At 39.2% G+C, this 18,539-nt stretch overlaps 1 protein-coding gene across 11 annotated transcripts in view; it reads left to right on the top strand.

Annotated features, from left to right (window-relative positions):
* Positions 1-18,539, top strand: part of LOC134803977 (keratin-associated protein 9-1-like) — a 97,686-nt gene that overhangs the window by 48,012 nt on the left and 31,135 nt on the right. For 7 of the 11 annotated variants that reach the window (XM_063776830.1, XM_063776825.1, XM_063776828.1 and 4 more), the window contains 3 exons: positions 10,885-10,911; positions 10,991-11,017; positions 11,716-11,742. The exons of 2 other annotated variants lie outside the window; for them this stretch is intronic. In XM_063776830.1, the coding sequence (XP_063632900.1) occupies positions 10,885-10,911; positions 10,991-11,017; positions 11,716-11,742 (81 nt within the window). The remainder of the gene's footprint in view (positions 1-10,884; positions 10,912-10,990; positions 11,018-11,715; positions 11,743-18,539) is intronic. 2 more of the 11 variants (XM_063776826.1, XM_063776833.1) reach the window with 1 other exon arrangement.

Genomic DNA, 18,539 nt, shown 5'->3' with positions numbered 1-18,539 from the left:
CCATACTGGTACAAATGACCCAGTAAAATGTGTCACTATCTCCCGGTCTATAACCTACGAAGATCAATTAACGGTTCCTAACAATTTTTAACCCCCGGCGCAAAAAAAGGTGTGTGTTTAGTATTCAACCTTAATACTGCTATACTGATTTACTTGAGGTAGCGAGGCTACTGGCCGGCGACACAGAAAAGGTGGTCTGAAAAATAATAACTAACAGTGTCAGTGTCACCGTAAAATCGCGAAAGAAATAGATCGCCTAATTCGCAAGACACAGAAAAACCCCAGTAAAAACTCATAATTCAGTGCGTAAATAACGAGGAAGCAGCAATCCACCCGCAGAGGCCTCTGCCAGCTGCAGGCCACAAGACTAACGGTAAGCGCGCTCACCCTTTTGTACCTCAGTATAGTGTTACGATAGGAACTGACAGAAACTACAGTCCACACCCCTGGCTTTACGCCACATTTTCTGGCCTCCGAGCCGAATCTTAAATTTCCCAAATTTTGAACCCTCCTAGATTTATTTTTCCCCAAATCCTATCTTCTATAGGCTAACCGTTGCGTTTCCCTTGCGGATCGTATTCCGCATATTATCTCGCTGTTTCCTATTTCTTTCTACGGTTTTTACTGATATCTATTTCAATAAAATATTCAATTCGTCATACATTTTTGTCCGTGACAAACAATGGCGGAAGGCGAGGTGCAATTGTTATTGCAAATAAATACGTTGACACTCAAAAAAGAATATTTGTTTAACAAATTACAAAAGGCTTATGATGTATCCAAAACTGTTAAATTGGATAGTCTAGACTCGGTGCAAGATTACATGGTACAGTTTTCGGAACTCGATGACGCACGTTGCGACTTCGAAAAAATTGTCATGGAGATTATCATGCTGGAGATGCAGGCAAATCCCAAAGCTAAACCTTCAACAAGCTCGTTAGAAAGTTTCGACGATTTCTATTTCGCTTGCAAAAAGGTAGCTTTGAACTGTAACCGTCTAGTCCAGGAGCCAGCCAAAAATAATTTCACTGAAACCAAGGATGATTGTTTCGCTAGGCCACATTTACCGAAGCTGACCTTGTTTGAATTTGATGGTCAGGTGGAGAATTGGGCCACATTTCATGATACATTTGTGTCTTTGGTTCACAATCGCAAGTTCGAGAACATAGATAAATTTCATTATCTGCTGTCTTGTGTCAAAAGCCCAGCACTGAATATTATCAAGAGTCTTCCGATCACGTCTTACAACTATCCTGTAGTTTGGCAAAGCTTACTTGATAAGTACCAAGATGTCAGGGCGTTGACCGGCAGGTATTTGGATAAAATGCTGAACTTTTCACCTTTGACAAAAGACAGTGCAGCGAATTTAACCTCATTCGTAGAAACTTTTGACCATTCCTTGAAAGCTATTCACGCCTTGCAGATTGAGAACTTGGACGACTATCTGTTATGCCATCTGGCACTTCGCGGGCTAGACAGTCATACTCGAAAATTGTTTGAAGAAAGCCGCGATCAAAATAAATTACCGACTTTCGCGGAATTAATAAATTTTGTAAACAAACAAATTAAAGTGTTGGAACATACTTTTCCTAGTACTAGCTCCCGGACTATAAATAATCAACAAGTCAAAGTGAAGTCACCTGTCAACTTCAAGCAACCGAGTCATAAACCTGCCAGTTTCAAATATTCGAACGCGACCTCGTCTTCGCAAAAGGTTGGATTAACTGTTTCGCGTAATAATGATACTCAAAATAATTCGTACCAAAACAAACTGACTTGCGTGCATTGCAACTCAAATCATCTGATTTATCGTTGCGAACAGTTTCGTAAACTGTTGATTCAAGATAGGATTGACCGTGTCAACGCCTTGAAGATATGCAGCAACTGTTTGAAAAGTGGTCACGAAGCGTCAAGTTGTAAGAGCAACATGACTTGTGGAGTTTGCTCTCAGCCTCATCATTATTTGCTACATCGGGTTGCAAGTGTTCTGCAGGCACCGGCCGTGCCGACGCTGCAGACGCCCCGCGCTGCCGTGCATGCAGCGGGGCCTTCGCCGCCGCGCTCCGTGAGTGTGACGCCCGCTCCAACTGGAACTGAGAATCTTCATTCCGTGAGTGAAAATTAAAGTTCTTACGGTGTAGTGTTGGGGACTACGAGGACTCTAGTGGTTGACATCACCGGTCAACATCAGAACTGCCGTGCTGTTCTTGATTCTGGAGCGCAAAGCTCATTTATTACTTTGAATTGTGCTCAACGTTTGGGCTTACCTCGCAACAAATGTCCTTACACAGTATCAGGACTTGGAGGTGAACTTGTCAAAAACTTTGGCATGGTGACGTGCGACTTGAAGCCGTGTAAATCGGACGTTCCGAGTTTCCAGGTGGAGATGGTCGTCGCGGAGAAAGTGTCATCTGAAATGCCAAATGTTTCGTTTCCGCCAGAAGTTGTGGAAGAATACAAGAATTTTGAATTAGCAGACCCGTTGTTTTTCGAGAAGTCATCGGTGGATATTCTACTGGACAATGGCGTCGTGTCCGAATTGATTATGGACAAGCCTACTACTGTCAAACCGAACATTCCAAAGGTTATTAAAACCATTTTTGGGTACGTCGTTAGCGGAAGATTATACAACGACACCGAACTACCAACACAGAGTTTCCATCTGACGATTTCTTTAGAGAAGACTTTGGACAAAACGCTGCGTGACTTCTGGGAAGTAGAGGAATTGCCGTGCAAACCTGTACTCTGCCCACAAGATCAACTGGCTGAAGACATTTACGTGCGTGATCACTCCCGTGATGAGGGGGGGAGGTATATCGTGCCGCTGCCTTTTGTTCCTGATGCGCCGATACTCGGAGACTCTCGCGCTGCTGCCGAGCGACGACTGCTAGCAACAGAGCGCAAACTCGCGCGCTCACCAGTGCTGCAGCAAACCTACAATGACTTCATGTTGGAGTATGAGAAACTAGACCACATGGAATTGTATACTGGTAGCGAGCCGAGCAAATATATTGTACCACATCACAGCATTTTAAGGCCAAGCAACACATCTACTCCGTTGCGCGTAGTCTTTGATGCTAGTGCGAAAACGTCTACAAACGTCTCTCTTAACGACACCCAGTTGACGGGACCAAACCTATACCGTGATAAAGGTGCCATAATAACAAATTTTCGATTACTCGAATACTGTTTTGCAAGTGATATTTGCAAAATGTATCGTGCAATCCTTGTGCGCGAATCTGATCGAAAATATCAACACATTTTATATCGATCGTCCGTTGACGAGCCGATAAAAGTCTATGAGTTGAAAACAATCACATATGGCGTGAGTTCTAGTCCATTTCTGGCCATACGCACTTTACTACAATTAGCCAGTGATGAAGGCGAACGTTTCCCTTCTGCTGCTGAAGTTATACGTCAAGGCATCTATATGGATGATATCCTGTGGTCATGCGCCACCTTCTCTCAGGCATGTGCATTACAGGACGAGTTGATTAATATGCTACAGTGCGGAGGACTTGTACTTAAGAAGTGGTCGAGCAACTCTGAACAATTGTTTAAGCGCGTCCCGGCTGAACATCGTGAAACTACTGTCACTTTTCAGAAGGACAGGGATGACGTTTCAATAAAGCTTTTAGGCTTGAAATGGTCTCCGGTGTTTGACGCGTTCAGCTTCTCGTTGAATAAACAAGATACCGTCAATACTAAGCGATCTGTACTGAAGACTCTTGCGTCAATTTATGATCCTGTTGGATACATTGCTCCATGCACATTTGTTGCAAAGTGCATTCTTCAGGACCTTTGGAAGGTGGGTCTCGGTTGGGATGATCCACTTCCTCAAGACGTATGCGAGCAGTGGTTGACGTTCATTGACGAACTACCCCGACTATCCGAGTTGCAAATTCAACGGCATATCTTGCTTCCAAATGTAACTGAATGCGAACTTGTTGGATTTAGCGACGCGTCTTCTCGTGGGTACGCCGCCTGCATCTACGTCGTCTCACGACATCAGTCTAACGTTAAGTGCAGATTGTTAATGGCGAGATCAAAGGTAGCACCTGTCAAAGTTCAGACTATCCCGAAAATGGAACTTATGGCCGCAGCACTTCTTGCAAAACTAATGAAGTACGCGTGTGAATGTTTAATTCGGGTTAATGTGACAAAAATCACAGCTTTGACAGATTCGTCTATTGTCTTGGCGTGGCTACAAACTGACGCTTATAAACTAAAAACATTTGTGTGTAACCGTGTTACACAAATAACAGAGTCAATACCTCCTCATGCGTGGCGTCATGTGAACAGCGAAAACAACATGGCAGACGTCGCCTCGCGAGGTGTTTCTCCGTCGCAGTTCATGGCTGGTAGCTCTCAGTGATTTGAAGGGCCTGCCTGGATGTATGACGATTGTGAGAATTGGCCTGTTTCCACTTTCATAAATAAATGTGAAACACAAATCCCAGAGATGAAATTAAATACAAATACATTTAATTTACTATCTCAACAAACGGGAGAAGAAGTTAAACTGGAATTCGTTGATCGTGTTTGCAACCAGTTCTCTTCTTATTCTAGAATGCAAAGAAGCATCGCCTGGATCTTACGTTTACTGCGACGGTTCCGTGGTGACGTTTCGATTTGCAACCAAGTCTTAACGACTAAAGACTTGAATCAAGCCCATGATACCTTGATTAAATTAGTACAAGCAGCCTACTTCAAAGAGCAAATCGAAACTTTGAAAAAGGGCGTAACGTACATCCCTTCGTTAAGGAAGCTTGCACCCTTTCTTGACGATCGAGGCTTCCTCAGGGTGGGGGGTCGTATCCCGCACTCTGACTTGCCTTACAATGCGAAGCATCCTATATTGTTGCCGAAGCAAAATAGGTTTACAAAGCTCTTGGTTGAATATTTTCATAAGAAATATTTACACACAGGTCCGCAGACCTTGCAGAATATTCTCAACCAGAGATATTGGATCTTGTCGGCTCGTAGCCTTATTCGTTCCATTCATTCAAAGTGCAAGAGCTGCTACAAATGTAGACCCACTCTGCTGCAGCCTAAAATGGGTGACCTTCCATCAACTCGGCTGTTGCCTAATAAGGTGTTTGAGCATGTAGGTGTGGACCTGGCCGGACCCTTTTATATAAAGGAAAGCTTACGGCGCAATGCGAAGATAGAGAAGGCTTATTTAGCGGTCTTCGTTTGCTTTTCAACTAAAGCCATGCATTTGGAAACGCTCTCCTCTCTATCTGCCGATTGCTTTTTGGCTACTCTAGATAGATTCGTATCCCGTCGCGGTCTCTCGGCATGCTTTTATTCCGATTGTGGGACGAATTTCACAGCAGCCAGTAAACATCTTGCTGATGTTCAGAAATGCATGTCTGACAAGAGCACTCAACAGGATATTTTTAACGGCTGCGCTCAGCGCTTGATTAACTGGCAGTTCAATCCTCCTAGCGCCCCTCACATGGGTGGTTTATGGGAGAGTTGCGTTCGCATTGCAAAATACCATCTTGTGCGTGCTGTCGGTGACAAAGCTTTGACTTTTGAGGAGCTAACTACAATTTTCTGTAAAATTGAAGGCATAATGAATTCACGGCCATTATGCGCTCTGCCGGCTAGTGATAATCCTCACGAGTAGGGCATGCAGTACCGGTCCCGGTACCAAGAATTTCATTTCCCGGTTCTGGGCATGGCCGGAACCGGGATTCCCGGTTCTTCCCGGTTCTCAAGGCATCTTATGATAATTTGTAAGAAATTGTTTGTGTTAGCGTACAATCTTTATAAATGACTTATTTTCATATAAATAATTGCGGAAGTATTAATTAATAAGTGACTAATTTTATTAAAAAAATAAACCGGTCAAGTGCGAGTCGGACTCGCGTTCCAAGGGTTCCGTACATAAGTCCGACTCACGCTTGACTGCACATTTCTAATAGGTTTTCCTGTCATCTATAGGTAAAGTACTATTTTGTGTATTTTTTCAAAAAAAATTCAAAGTAGTTTCAGAGATAAAGAGGAATGGTCGGACAGACAGACAGACGCACGAGTGATCCTATAAGGGTTCCGTTTTTTCTTTTTGAGGTACGGAACCCTAAAAGACACTTTAATTGGCGTTCCAATCTATTTTACGAAATTTATGTAACCAGCATAAAAGTAAGGTAAACGTACTTAGTGCTCGACATGCTAATGCCAAATAGATGACACCTTGCTGTCATCTCTATTGACAATGACTTAAGTTTCAAGATGACATGTACTGGGACCGCGTCGAGTACCAGTATGTTTACCTTACTGAGCGATGTTTCAGATAAAAACAAAATTGAAATAGAAAACTGGGTGTATTTTTACAATTTACCATTATCCGTAATATCAATTGAAAATATTGGAATGCTTACTTTACTACGATAGTTTGTTGGGTTATTTGGGTCCCCCGTTTCATATCACCATTATTTAATGTCCCGAGCTAAAGTACTAAAACATTACTAGTTACTACTATTGAAATGGGAATAAATAGTCATATGATGAGAACCGGGAAGTACCGGTACCGGGGCTTCAGTACCGGTTCTTTTGACACTATAAAATTCCCGGGAATTCCCGGGAAATTGAGAACCGGGAATTCCCGGGAGCATGCCCTACTCACGAGTTTAATGTCCTAACTCCTGGACACTTCTTGATAGGCAAGAGTCTGACAGCTGTACCAGAGTATGATTTGCAGTCTGTACCTGTAAATCATCTATCACGTTGGCAATATTTGCAAAATTGCTCTCACCTGTTTTGGAAGAAATGGAGCCAAGATTATTTACATACCTTACAGCAAAGGTCAAAATGGTTCACCTCGCCTCCCAATATTAATGTAGGAGACATAGTGTTGGTCAAGGACGACCGAGTTTCTCCTTGCAGTTGGCCACTTGCAATTGTCCAACAAACACATCCCGGTTTAGACGGCATTGTGCGCAAGGTTACTCTGCGCACAAGAGCTAACAATTCTTTTTTGAGACCTGTTAATAAACTGTGTCCTCTGCCCTATACTCACTAAATCCCCTCTTTTTATCGCATTAATTGCATATATTTTATTTTTCGCGCCTATACATGCGCAAGTTCTGTTCTCTCCTTTTTTCATATTATGAGAAAGCCACATAGTGCTTTCGGTGGGGGGTGTTTAGTATTCAACCTTAATACTGCTATACTGATTTACTTGAGGTAGCGAGGCTACTGGCCGGCGACACAGAAAAGGTGGTCTGAAAAATAATAACTAACAGTGTCAGTGTCACCGTAAAATCGCGAAAGAAATAGATCGCCTAATTCGCAAGAAACAGAAAAACCCCAGTAAAAACTCATAATTCAGTGCGTAAATAACGAGGAAGCAGCAATCCACCCGCAGAGGCCTCTGCCAGCTGCAGACCACAAGACTAACGGTAAGCGCGCTCACCCTTTTGTACCTCAGTATAGTGTTACGATAGGAACTGACAGAAACTACAGTCCACACCCCTGGCTTTACGCCACAGTGTGTTTATAAGTTTGATCGCTTAGTGTGTCTGTCTGTGAGTCTATCTGTGTGTCTGTCCGTGGCACCGTAGCTCCTAAATGGGTGAACCGATTTGGATGCGGTTTTTTTATTTGAAAGCTAGTTTTCCAGCGGTGGTTCTTAGACATGTTTCATCCTAATCGGTTCAGCCGTTTTGAAGTTATCAGCTATTTTGTCATGTGCGTAGGGGGGTTTTTTAATTTTTAAAATTACTTATTAACACACTAGCCTACATGCATGGATTTTGGTACGATTACCGCGAACCTTGATGCACAAAGTTTCGTCTATCTCCCTCTCTTTCGCTTTATCTGCCGTGACAGTATTTCTGTGGCCGATTATTTCGACGTTTTCACTTCGCCAATGTGTAACTGTAATCATCAGCAGGAGGATCAGGGCTTGCACTGGCAAGCACAACGCTTAGTCGGAGACATTTTGTTTTGTCTTTGTTTAATTACTGAATGATTCCTGTTTCGTCGGATTCCTAATTTGTCGTATTCTTGTTTCGTCAGAATGATATATATAATTATCTGACGGACGGTCAAATGGACTATATTTATACACAATGATTTTTAATCGGTGATCAGGAACCAATTTTTCTAATTCAGTCATCGATGGCGATCACATTTAACAATGAAACCAACCTAGAAATCACAAAAAAATAATTGCCTGTTTCATACAGTAGGGCTGGTCCGATGTTGATATTTTCTATGAGAGAGTTAATTTTTTTTCGCGATTTCGCAGTTGGTTTCATAGTTAAATGTGATCGCCATCGATAACTGAATAAAAAAATTGGTTCCTGATCACCGATTAAAAATCATCGTGTATATATGCCTCGGGCCGTGGGACATATATAGGCTGCTGCTGCTGCTGTTGATGATGATAGTTAAGATTTACATGTGTGTATAAAATAATGAGCGTTTACATAGACCAACATATCGAAAACTATGATTTTTCCATTTATACATATTTAATAAGTTAATAGCTTACAACCTGTTTATTAAAAGTTCACATGACTCAATTGATGGATTATATTCGACATCAAAGTTAACTAAAATCCACCTAAGGATCGCTGGCTATAAATAGTTTACATGAATCCATTGATGGATTTCAGGAGACTTGTTAGTTCAACATAATCTATTTGGATACTAGTGCTCAATGAAGTCTGCTAAAATCCATTGATAGATCTGAACGCACAAAAGGTCCACTCGGATCCATAATGGATCCTAACAAATGGATTTTAGTGGACGGAGGGTTCATTTTACCTTAGAAGTTGAGTGGAACGCACGTCGTTTAATTATCGATCTCTGCTACGGATCAAATATCGAAACCGTAATCGAATTTAACTTCGTCCCTACGTGTTCCTCAACTAAAATAAAATCACTGTGGTGTTAATTATGTCTTTAAGTGTACCCGGAATTGGGTAAGTGGATACATTTTATATGCTAAGTAGTTGCTTAGAATGTTGTAGTGCTATCTTATTGCTTTGGAATTTTAACTTGCATATCGAAATCACAACCATTTCATAGTAATTGCCATTTAACTAAAGATTTATCACTTCTTCACTATAGTTTTGTTCATAGTCATCATGGCCTTTTGTCAATCGACCCTCCATTTTGTATTAAAAATATAATTGCATATAAATTTCTTTCTTTCGTTAAATTACCTCGCATTTTTGTAATCTCCGTATCTGAATTGTGAACTTCCACGGCAACACAACTACCATAGTGCTTTCCCGCTTGCCGTTGGTGTTCACAAAGGCTTATGGACCGTTTCTAACGCATTCTCTGATGGCGCGTTCCAGGGTCCAAAGTCCAGTGACTTTTGTTGGCTTCCTGCTTGCCGCCTGCTTGCCGCCCGCTTGCCGTTTTGCTACTGGCGTGCTTCTGGCCCTTTCCCCGACTCAGCGCCACGCAGTTCCGAGCTGCGCTGAACTCAGCGCCGACCAAAAACACCAGCGCCTACCACCTCGGCACCGTCAGGGGAGTACTTCGGCTGCAAACGATTAGCGGAATCCGATCTTTACCAAGTATTAGCGCGAACCACGACATCACCCGTTTTTTACCACCTGAGCTAGTTGAAGCAATAAATAATTATTTTTTACCGTTCTTCTGCCTACTCATATATAATTCCCATCCCTACGGGACATCTAGTAGGTTAGAACGCTCAAGAACGCGACACCATAAAAAGCAAAAAATGGCCAAAAGAATTGCAGAGCAGCAAAAGCAATCGAAAAAAAAAGAAGCGGCAAACTGTAGGTACTACATTTTACATTAAGATAAATTTCGTTGCATTTTAATGGAGAACGGAAAATGCGTAAAATGTTGCTGTAGTACGTTACCAATGGCCCCAATGCTACCATGCCGTTGTAGAAGATCATATATGCGACGAGGAGAGTAACATCAAAATTGACCAATTCGTGAAGAAAGTCCTTGTCTGGGAGGCAATTGGTTCCTGTGGCCTTAAAAAGTTTGTTCTATTTTACGACATGAACTTTGGTTGCGACATTTACTGAAAATAATGCATCCAAAAACGACTACTTTCCGTCTATCAGACGCATAATGTCACCTCTTCATTTTGGTCTGATTTGGCAAGTGCCCACTATATGCTGGTCAGACAGTGGAGCTACTGAATTTGAAAAACATTGATTTCGTTCAAAAACAAGTCAACTCATCTAATTGCACGGAGCTCCACCCCATGGAGTGGTACTAGACCATTGTGAAGATGCACTTTAAAAAGGGTAGATGAGAAGCTAAAACATTGGAAGAATTCAAACGAATGTTGTTTACAACTTGTCGAAAAGTGTCAAAAATTGATGTGCAGGCACTTGAACGGCGCGGCGCAACCGGGTAAAAGTTCGAAAATGTTACCGATGTTATTATATTACACTATATTTACATTAAAATGTTTTGCGTTGGCTTCCGTTTTTATTATATTTATCTAAATAAAGCGATTCCAGAATTAGTAAAATGTTATTTAAACTTTTTTTGTGTGTCCGCTTAATAAAATGAACTGCCTGCCTAGTTGGTTACAATCGCTATCGCTTCGACAACGAAAAGCTTTATGTCTCTCTATCACTCTTCCATATTAGTGCGACAGTGACAGTTCCGTTTCGATCGCTACGGAGCGTGAGCGATTGGCATCTTGGCTACGCGGCCAGTCCTTAGGTATTCAAGCCAGCAAATTCGACAATGACAACCAAAGTGCAATAAAATTGGCTACTATTTACATGAATACTTTCAATGAAAACTATAGCAAACATGATCAGTCCAGCCGTTTATGAATTATTGCTTGTCTCTTTCTTTCTGGTACGGTCCGTCACACAACCATGTGATGTACTTATGTTAATGTTTAAATTTGTTGTCTAGTGTACTGGACCGTCATGTCTATCAGAGGTAATATATCTAACACTTAAATAATACTTTTTGAAACAATTATTTGTCACAAAAGCTTTAGGCTCACTTTGTTTTGCAGTGCCGAGCAAGATTGTGTAATGCTACCGTAAGTAATTAAATTTGTTACGCGTAAACATTATAAAGTAATCCCTACCAAGTCCCTACGAGATGCGGAAGTAGCTATACTAGTTATATCCATTACTAAACGACGATATAAAAAATAAAATCATCATGAGATTTCTAGGAAAAACTTTTTTAAACCGGTTAACTTGTGCTTCGTATTTACTTAAGACCATAAACTCCAGGATAAAGGCATGGAAACAACGTTTCCTTTAATGTCCCCTTTTTGCTATTATTGCTATAGTAGGTAGGTATATTGGTAACCAAAAACTTATATTAGGTAACCCAAAAGATGAAAAACTTACTGTGTAACTTAACTTTTAAAACATCCTAGTAATATGTTGTTAATAAGATAAAAAACACAAAATTGGAAAGTTACATATCGCCCATTTTATTTGCCTTACAAAATGTTGAGCAGGCAATTATCATAACGAGAATGAGTTATTTACTTTTAAAATGTTCTAACATCATTTTTACTATTTGGTATTCTAAATGTCAATAAGTAGTACAGAAATCCATCGCATGAAAATCATTTGTCATATAAGCTTGTTTCCATACATATGGCCTGGGGTTTACATTTAAGAGGCATGTTTTTGCAGTAGGTAATCGTGAACCGAAATATTATCAACCCCTATTTACCTCTGAAGTTAATTCACCTTAATGTTAATTGGAAATTGCTTACAGTGTCATGGTAAAGACTGCAATGCGACAGTACGTACTGGAGTCTCTATTTGTAACAGTATTTTTATCCTATCTTTTTACACAAAATTACTTTAAGTTGATATTTATAAATCTCCGTATAAGACTGCTAATATTGAATCGTACATCTAGAATATTGTAAATTTTACTGAATAATAGGAGAGGTCTATCGAAAGTAGACGATTATAAAAAACGGCAGGTTGAGTACTTATCAGGCGAATTAAAGGCTGCAAATTGCATGGATTGCAAGTTCAGACTCAGTCGTGTAACAAGTGTAAATGTGTGGGCATATAAATAAAGCGAAGTATAGGAAGAAACAGAATCAAATATTACCCAAAACCTACTAATACGTATGAGTCAACCTCAACTCACACAGATCCAAGATAGTTGAGTGTGCTCAGAGCATAAAAAGGTCAACCACGGCGTTGCGTGAACAAGAGATTTTCTTTGGCAGGATTGGTCCTTAGGACCCAAGGATGGATTTAAGAAGTGGAGCCACCCAGATTTTTGATGCAGGTGGGGGGGTGGGGGGGTTTCTAAGCGTCTGCGACGTCTGAGGTTAATAATTCTTTAAGTTTAGGTTCTAAGTCAAGTTTAGTATCATTTTCAACTAAATCAAAGATGTAGACATAGATTTCATCCAAATCGGTTCAGCGTTTATTGATTTCCCATACAATCATACACCTTACCTTTCATTCTTAAGGGATTGTTTTTTTGGAATAAAAACTATCCTATGTTCTTCCCCGGGACTCAAACTATCTCTATACAAAATTTTATCTAAATCGGTTCAGCGGTTATTGAATCCCCATACAAATTTCCACCTTCCTTTTTACACCCTTTAGGGATTATTTTTGACATTAAAAGTATCCTATGATCTTCCCTGGGACTCAAACCATCTCTATACCAAATTTCAACTAAATTAATTCAGCAGTTTAAGCGTGAAGAGGAATAAAAATAAAAGTATTTTTTTCATAATTTATGTGTTTTTACTTTGGAATGGTGCCAGAATGATATCACAAATGAATTCGGCATCCCCGATTTATACGAAAACGATACCAAACTTTGCCTAGTAACTCAAATGATATAGATATCAAGATAAAGTTGAGACCCCCCCCCTAAAAATTTACATCAAAAATCTCGGTGGCTCCACTTCTTAAATCCATCCTTGGGTCTTAAGGACCAATCCTGCCAAAGGAAATCTCTTGTTCATGCAACGCCGTCGTTTAGGGCTTCCACCCTCGACTAAGACTCAGTACAAAAGATTTAATGAGGGGAAAATGCAATTTATAAGGGATTCTTTGTACATAATGCTGATGCTTTACTGTCTGACCACAATAAAAGAATTAATATTTGTACTCAGATAGGTACTAGTTTTTATCATTAAAAAATTGAATTTACAAGAGCATAAACCATAAAGGGGATTAGGGCTGAAGTAAAAAAGATTTATACTGATTACTGACACATATTGTACATTAGTGGGATTAGAAAAGTCTAATATTAGAGTCGGCAAACACGAAATTAAATCACCAAATGACGATGATGGGAAATGAAAGGCTTACGATGTTCAAACACTATTGAGATTATAAGAAGAACTCCAGAACGATGTTTGGTTAGAGAAGATGGGTTATATGGAATGAAGTCAGGACAATCAAGAATAGGTACCAAAGATTGATTAATAGATTATTCTGTAAAAATAGCTGACCCCAAATTAAATGATTTTTGCATCGGGACTTTTAATAAAAGCTATATAATATAACATCACTATCATAGGGAAAAGAAAGAAAAATATTAAGAGAGGCACATTCAACCTGCTTTTCAAAGCATAATTACCAATTATGTTCCTCCTGCAAAACAAAGAGGACTCTCTAGCTTTTTGCAATAACACATAAAGACTAAATTGGATACGGCCGATAGACATGATGTATTTTATAATTTAACTACGGGTATATGGTTATATACATACTTCTTCCCCCTTTTTTTGTTTATAACTTTCGATATTTTTTGTGTGCTAAACGCTTCGAATACATTTTTCTAGGCATCTTTACGAATCTAATAAGGTATCACACGTACGAGGGGCGTTCAATATATAATGAGAATGAGATGCAAACTCTTTAAATATTAGGAAGTTAAATACTGGCCGGTAAAGCTAATCTACCTAGCTGATTGCCATGAAAAAAAAACTAACTGTTTTTTGTTTTAAATAAAATACGGCGATTTCTTTGCGATGCTATTGAATACGTTATAGACAAGACATAAAAATTCAAAATCGCTCTCCTTCTTGATTCGACTGGCAAATCATATTACTTTTTGGCAACCGGGTTTTTTAACCTAATTAGACCCCGCTGAATTGGAATTTACCGGTTGCTCGATCGAAATCTTGACCGGAAGTGAGATATTTGACATTAAAGGTCCCTTTTTTAGTTTCTCGTAAATAACTCTTAAACGGTGGCGCATAGCAAAAAATGTTCTATTACATAAGTAATCTGCATAAAATTGCCTACAAAAAAGATTCAGTACCATTTTTTGCTAGGATCAATATTCAAAGAGATATTAACGCGGGATATTTAATTATAATCACTTAAAAGGTCCCTTTTTTTAGTTTTTCGTAAGAAATTCAAAAACGGTGGCCAATATTAAAAAATGTTGTTAAACGATAATAATCTAGACAAAATTTTGAACAAAAAAGATTCAGTACACTTTTCGCAGGGATCAATATTTAAAAAGATAATAATGAGGGAAAGTTCTAATACATTCTAAGTTTCCTTGTTTTTATTTATTCGTTAATTATTTGAAAAGTATGACTCATAGCAAAAAAAATCTTATACATCAATAATAATCATAAAATTTCCTACAAGAAACATGTAGAACACTTTTCGCTAGGATCAATATTTAAAAAGACAAAGCAGCGGGTAAGTTATAAATAATAAATTTTAAAGTCCCTGTTTAGTTTTTTGTAAATAACTCGTAAACGGTGTCCCATAGCAAAATAGGTTTGGGGTGGGGTCATCCATTAATTACGTCACACGAATTTCTAGGTTTTTTTACCCCTCCCCCCCCTCCTTGTCACACTTGGTCACATTTGGCAAACCCCTCCCCCCTGGTGTGACGTCACATTTCTGCAAAGTGCAACGAAATCGGCAAATATTTATTTAATATTTTATCGAAATATTTTTGACAAAAGAAATATTAGTAATTTTATAACCCAAAACTAATTAAAAAAAAATTAAACGAATAAAAACGATTATCGTTTCAAAACCTTGTTATTTAAATGATAATTAGCGTATAAAATAATTTAAATACATTTTCGGTTACTGATGAAGTTAAAGTGACGTCACAAAGTTTATGACTCCCCCCTCCCCCTTGTCACACCATGTCACATTTTCTTGACCCCCTCCCTCCCCCTAAACGTGTGATGTAATTAATGGATGACCCCTTTTTAAGAATAAATTATCTACATAAAATTTCCTCCGGTGGCGGCAGATTTTCACAATAAGGTATAGGTATATTAGGGTCATTGCGTCAGTTCACCGTCCAGTGCCTGGTTCCGTCCACTTGGCGTAGTTGCTACAAAGAATTGTTCACCATTTGCACGAGTATATATTGAAATAATACACTTTTCTTGAATATATAGGCAAAGTCTGCATAAAAGCGGTACAAACGTTGCTCATTGGCAAGACGTACGAGGACACAGAAAGACTACTAGAAATAGTCACATAGAAGTTAAGAAAAGTTGGAGAGATTCATATGTGTGTACAATAGGGTGGAGCGAGATTTTTTTTTTCGGAAATTCATCTTGGAACCATTCTAAAACGTTGCTTTAGGTTGCCAGGTGTACGAGAAAAATAATAATAAAAATAATAATAGTACCTAGACTTGGCTCACGAGATAACCGCCATGTGGGATGTTGATTCGACGATCATTGTCCCGATAGTCGTTTCAGTAAACGGTCTAATAGCGAAGAGTCTCGACCAACACCTTGAGAGACTCTCGCTAGGTGGTTGGATCAAGGGTCAGATGCAGAAGGCGGTGATCTTGGACACGGCGCGGATAGTCCGCCGGTTCCTCTCTCTGCAGCCCTGACCACCGGTAGCTTGGGCCTTGCCCCGCTGCTGGCGGCACCCTAGGTTAGGTTTTTTATAATGTGTTTATATTAATTTTTATTGTTTTGTAAGTGTTTTTATATTTTACTTTTATATTCATATTATAAAATTACCTAACTTAAGATGAGAAATAAATAAAGAAAATATTTAATACTACTTTTAGCCCTCTACTCTCACCTTGAAAATTTAGAAAAACCTGACATCGAGTCCATATTTAAAAAAATACTATTATATCAAAATATTGTTTTTTTTAATGTAAATATAGTTAATTTATTCTAAACTCATAACAGAAGAAATAAAAAATATATTTAGCATTAAAATAAATATTATTAGAAAACGTTACGTTATTAGAGATGTACAACTTTTAGCCAAAGTAACATTTTTCACGCAGTAGTTACCGTACCTAAGTAAGTATGAATTAAGCGGATAGTTCAACAAAACAATTGAAGTTTCTTTACAAATCGAGTTGTCTAGCTTCGTTTTGCGTCACAAAAGATTATTTATTGTCAAAATATAATTCAAAGTTTGTGTTTACTTGTTCCAATAATTCAAAATTATGCAGAAAAAACAAACACGAACACTACGAATAGTATCCGACTGTCCTATTTTGGGGTCAGCTAATACATTTAATAAATGTATGCTGCCAACGACTGCAGAAGTACTAAAACATACGCTACACGTGCGAAATAAACTGACAATTGAGGGAAATGGTAAACAACCTGCTACCTATCATGTACTTGATGCAGTAGTACGTGATATCATCAAAGTGTAGACCACAGCTTCGTTGCCCGTCATAACTCTCCAGGGTGTTCGGAAGCAGTTGAAATGTATATATGATAAGTATATATATTTCCTTCGCTACCCCAACTCAAGAAAAACTGAAAGCTTTCAGTCGAAGTTTCAAACCTGGAAGGAGAAGTGCCTCTCGGAGTTATTCGATATATGTACTTGCAAGTGCGAAGATTTCAACAGTTGTAATTGTCCTCGTGAAAAAAAAGTACCTGTATTAGAAAGAGATTTTCTCTTTGATCAAAGACGTGAGAGAAAAATGGTAATTGGTAGTTAAGATATGGCTGAAACTAAAAAGCAAAATAGAAATTTAAAACGAAAATTGAAGGAAGCCCAGAAATTTGACACTGCAAATCCATATTTTTCGTCTAAAGAGAAAATACTTCTGGAAACTGTATCCGACCCGATAAATGAAAATGAGCCTCAACCATGCTCTTCTAAAACTATGCATCCTTGTTCGTTGTTTACAAATGTAGCACCTTTAAAAAATACTACATCTTTACCAACCTTAGCTCAAGTATGCGACCGTTACGGCGTCTCCGATCGCACAGCAGCAGCAGTCGCAAGTGCAGTTTTGCAAGATGTCGGCCTTATAACATCGGAAAATACGGCAAAGTTCGACGAGCTCGAAAGCGAATGCGAGAAGAATTACATACCAACAATTGTCAAGAAATTAGCAGCCTATATTTTGATGGCAGAAAAGACAAGACATTGTTATACATTAAACGAGGTCAGCGTTCACACAAACCAATCGCAACTAGGGAGCATATTTCCTTAATATCTGAACCTGGTGGTACATATTTAGGACATTTAACAACTTTGTCAGGCACAGGAAAGGCCATAGCAAAATCAATAGAAGATTTTTTTACGAAGAATAGTGTTGATTTAAGTAACTTAGTAGCCATCGGATGCGATGGTACTGCAACAAATACTGGGTGGAAAAACGGAGCAATACATTTTGTAGAATTACAGTTATGGAGGCCACTGCAGTGGTTTATATGTCAACTGCATGCAAATGAATTACCACTTCGACATTTATTTACAAAACTAGATGGAGCAACAACTGGGCCTCAACCTTATTCGGGGCCTATAGGAAAATCTTTGGAAAACTGTAATAGTCTCCCAGTCGTCGACTTTTTACCTATAACGTCTAATGTGCCTACCTTATCAAAAGAGATTGAGAAAGATCTCAGCACTGATCAAAAGTATTTATATGAGATGTGTCAAGCTATAGGAAGTGGTACTTGTTCCCAAGAATTGGCTCATAATAATCCGGGGAAAATAGCTCATTCACGCTAGTTGACAACGGCCAACAGAATTTTAAGAGTTTATGTAGCCACACCTATACCTTCAACAAACTTGATGAAACTAACTGAATATGTTGTAAAGGTGTATGCTCCGGTTTGGTTCAGCATAAAGAAAGAAAACTCGTTTAAGGAAGGACCAAAACACGTGTTTGAATTAATTGCCTATTCGAGACCCTTGAGTTCTGATGTAAGGAAAATTATTGATCCAGTGATTCAAAGAAACGCATTTTTTGCACATCCAGAAAATCTGCTTTTATCCATGTTATTCGATGAAAGACTCCATATAAATGAAATCGGCTTAGAACGAATACTCGCTGCCCGAAATCATCACAAACCGGGAGTAAGAATATTCAAAGTCCCGGCTTTAAACTTTAACGCCAAGGACTATACCGACATGATTATATGGGATAAGTCACAAGTGACCCCCCCTCCAATGCTAAACAGCTCTACCGACGAGGAATTAAAAGACTTTGTTCAATCACAACAACAAGACATCACCGAGTTCCCGGCTTATCCTTGTCACACTCAAGCAGTTGAACGTTGTGTTAAAATGGTGACTGAAGCGTCGCTCGCCGTGGCGGGTGAAAAGGCAAGAGATGGATTTATTCTTTCG

Source organism: Cydia splendana, chromosome Z (assembly GCF_910591565.1).
Source record: "Cydia splendana chromosome Z, ilCydSple1.2, whole genome shotgun sequence".
Classification (NCBI taxonomy): domain Eukaryota; kingdom Metazoa; phylum Arthropoda; class Insecta; order Lepidoptera; family Tortricidae; genus Cydia; species Cydia splendana.
The sequence above is the reverse complement of the archived record's forward strand: the minus strand, read 5'-3'. Positions and strand labels throughout refer to the sequence as shown.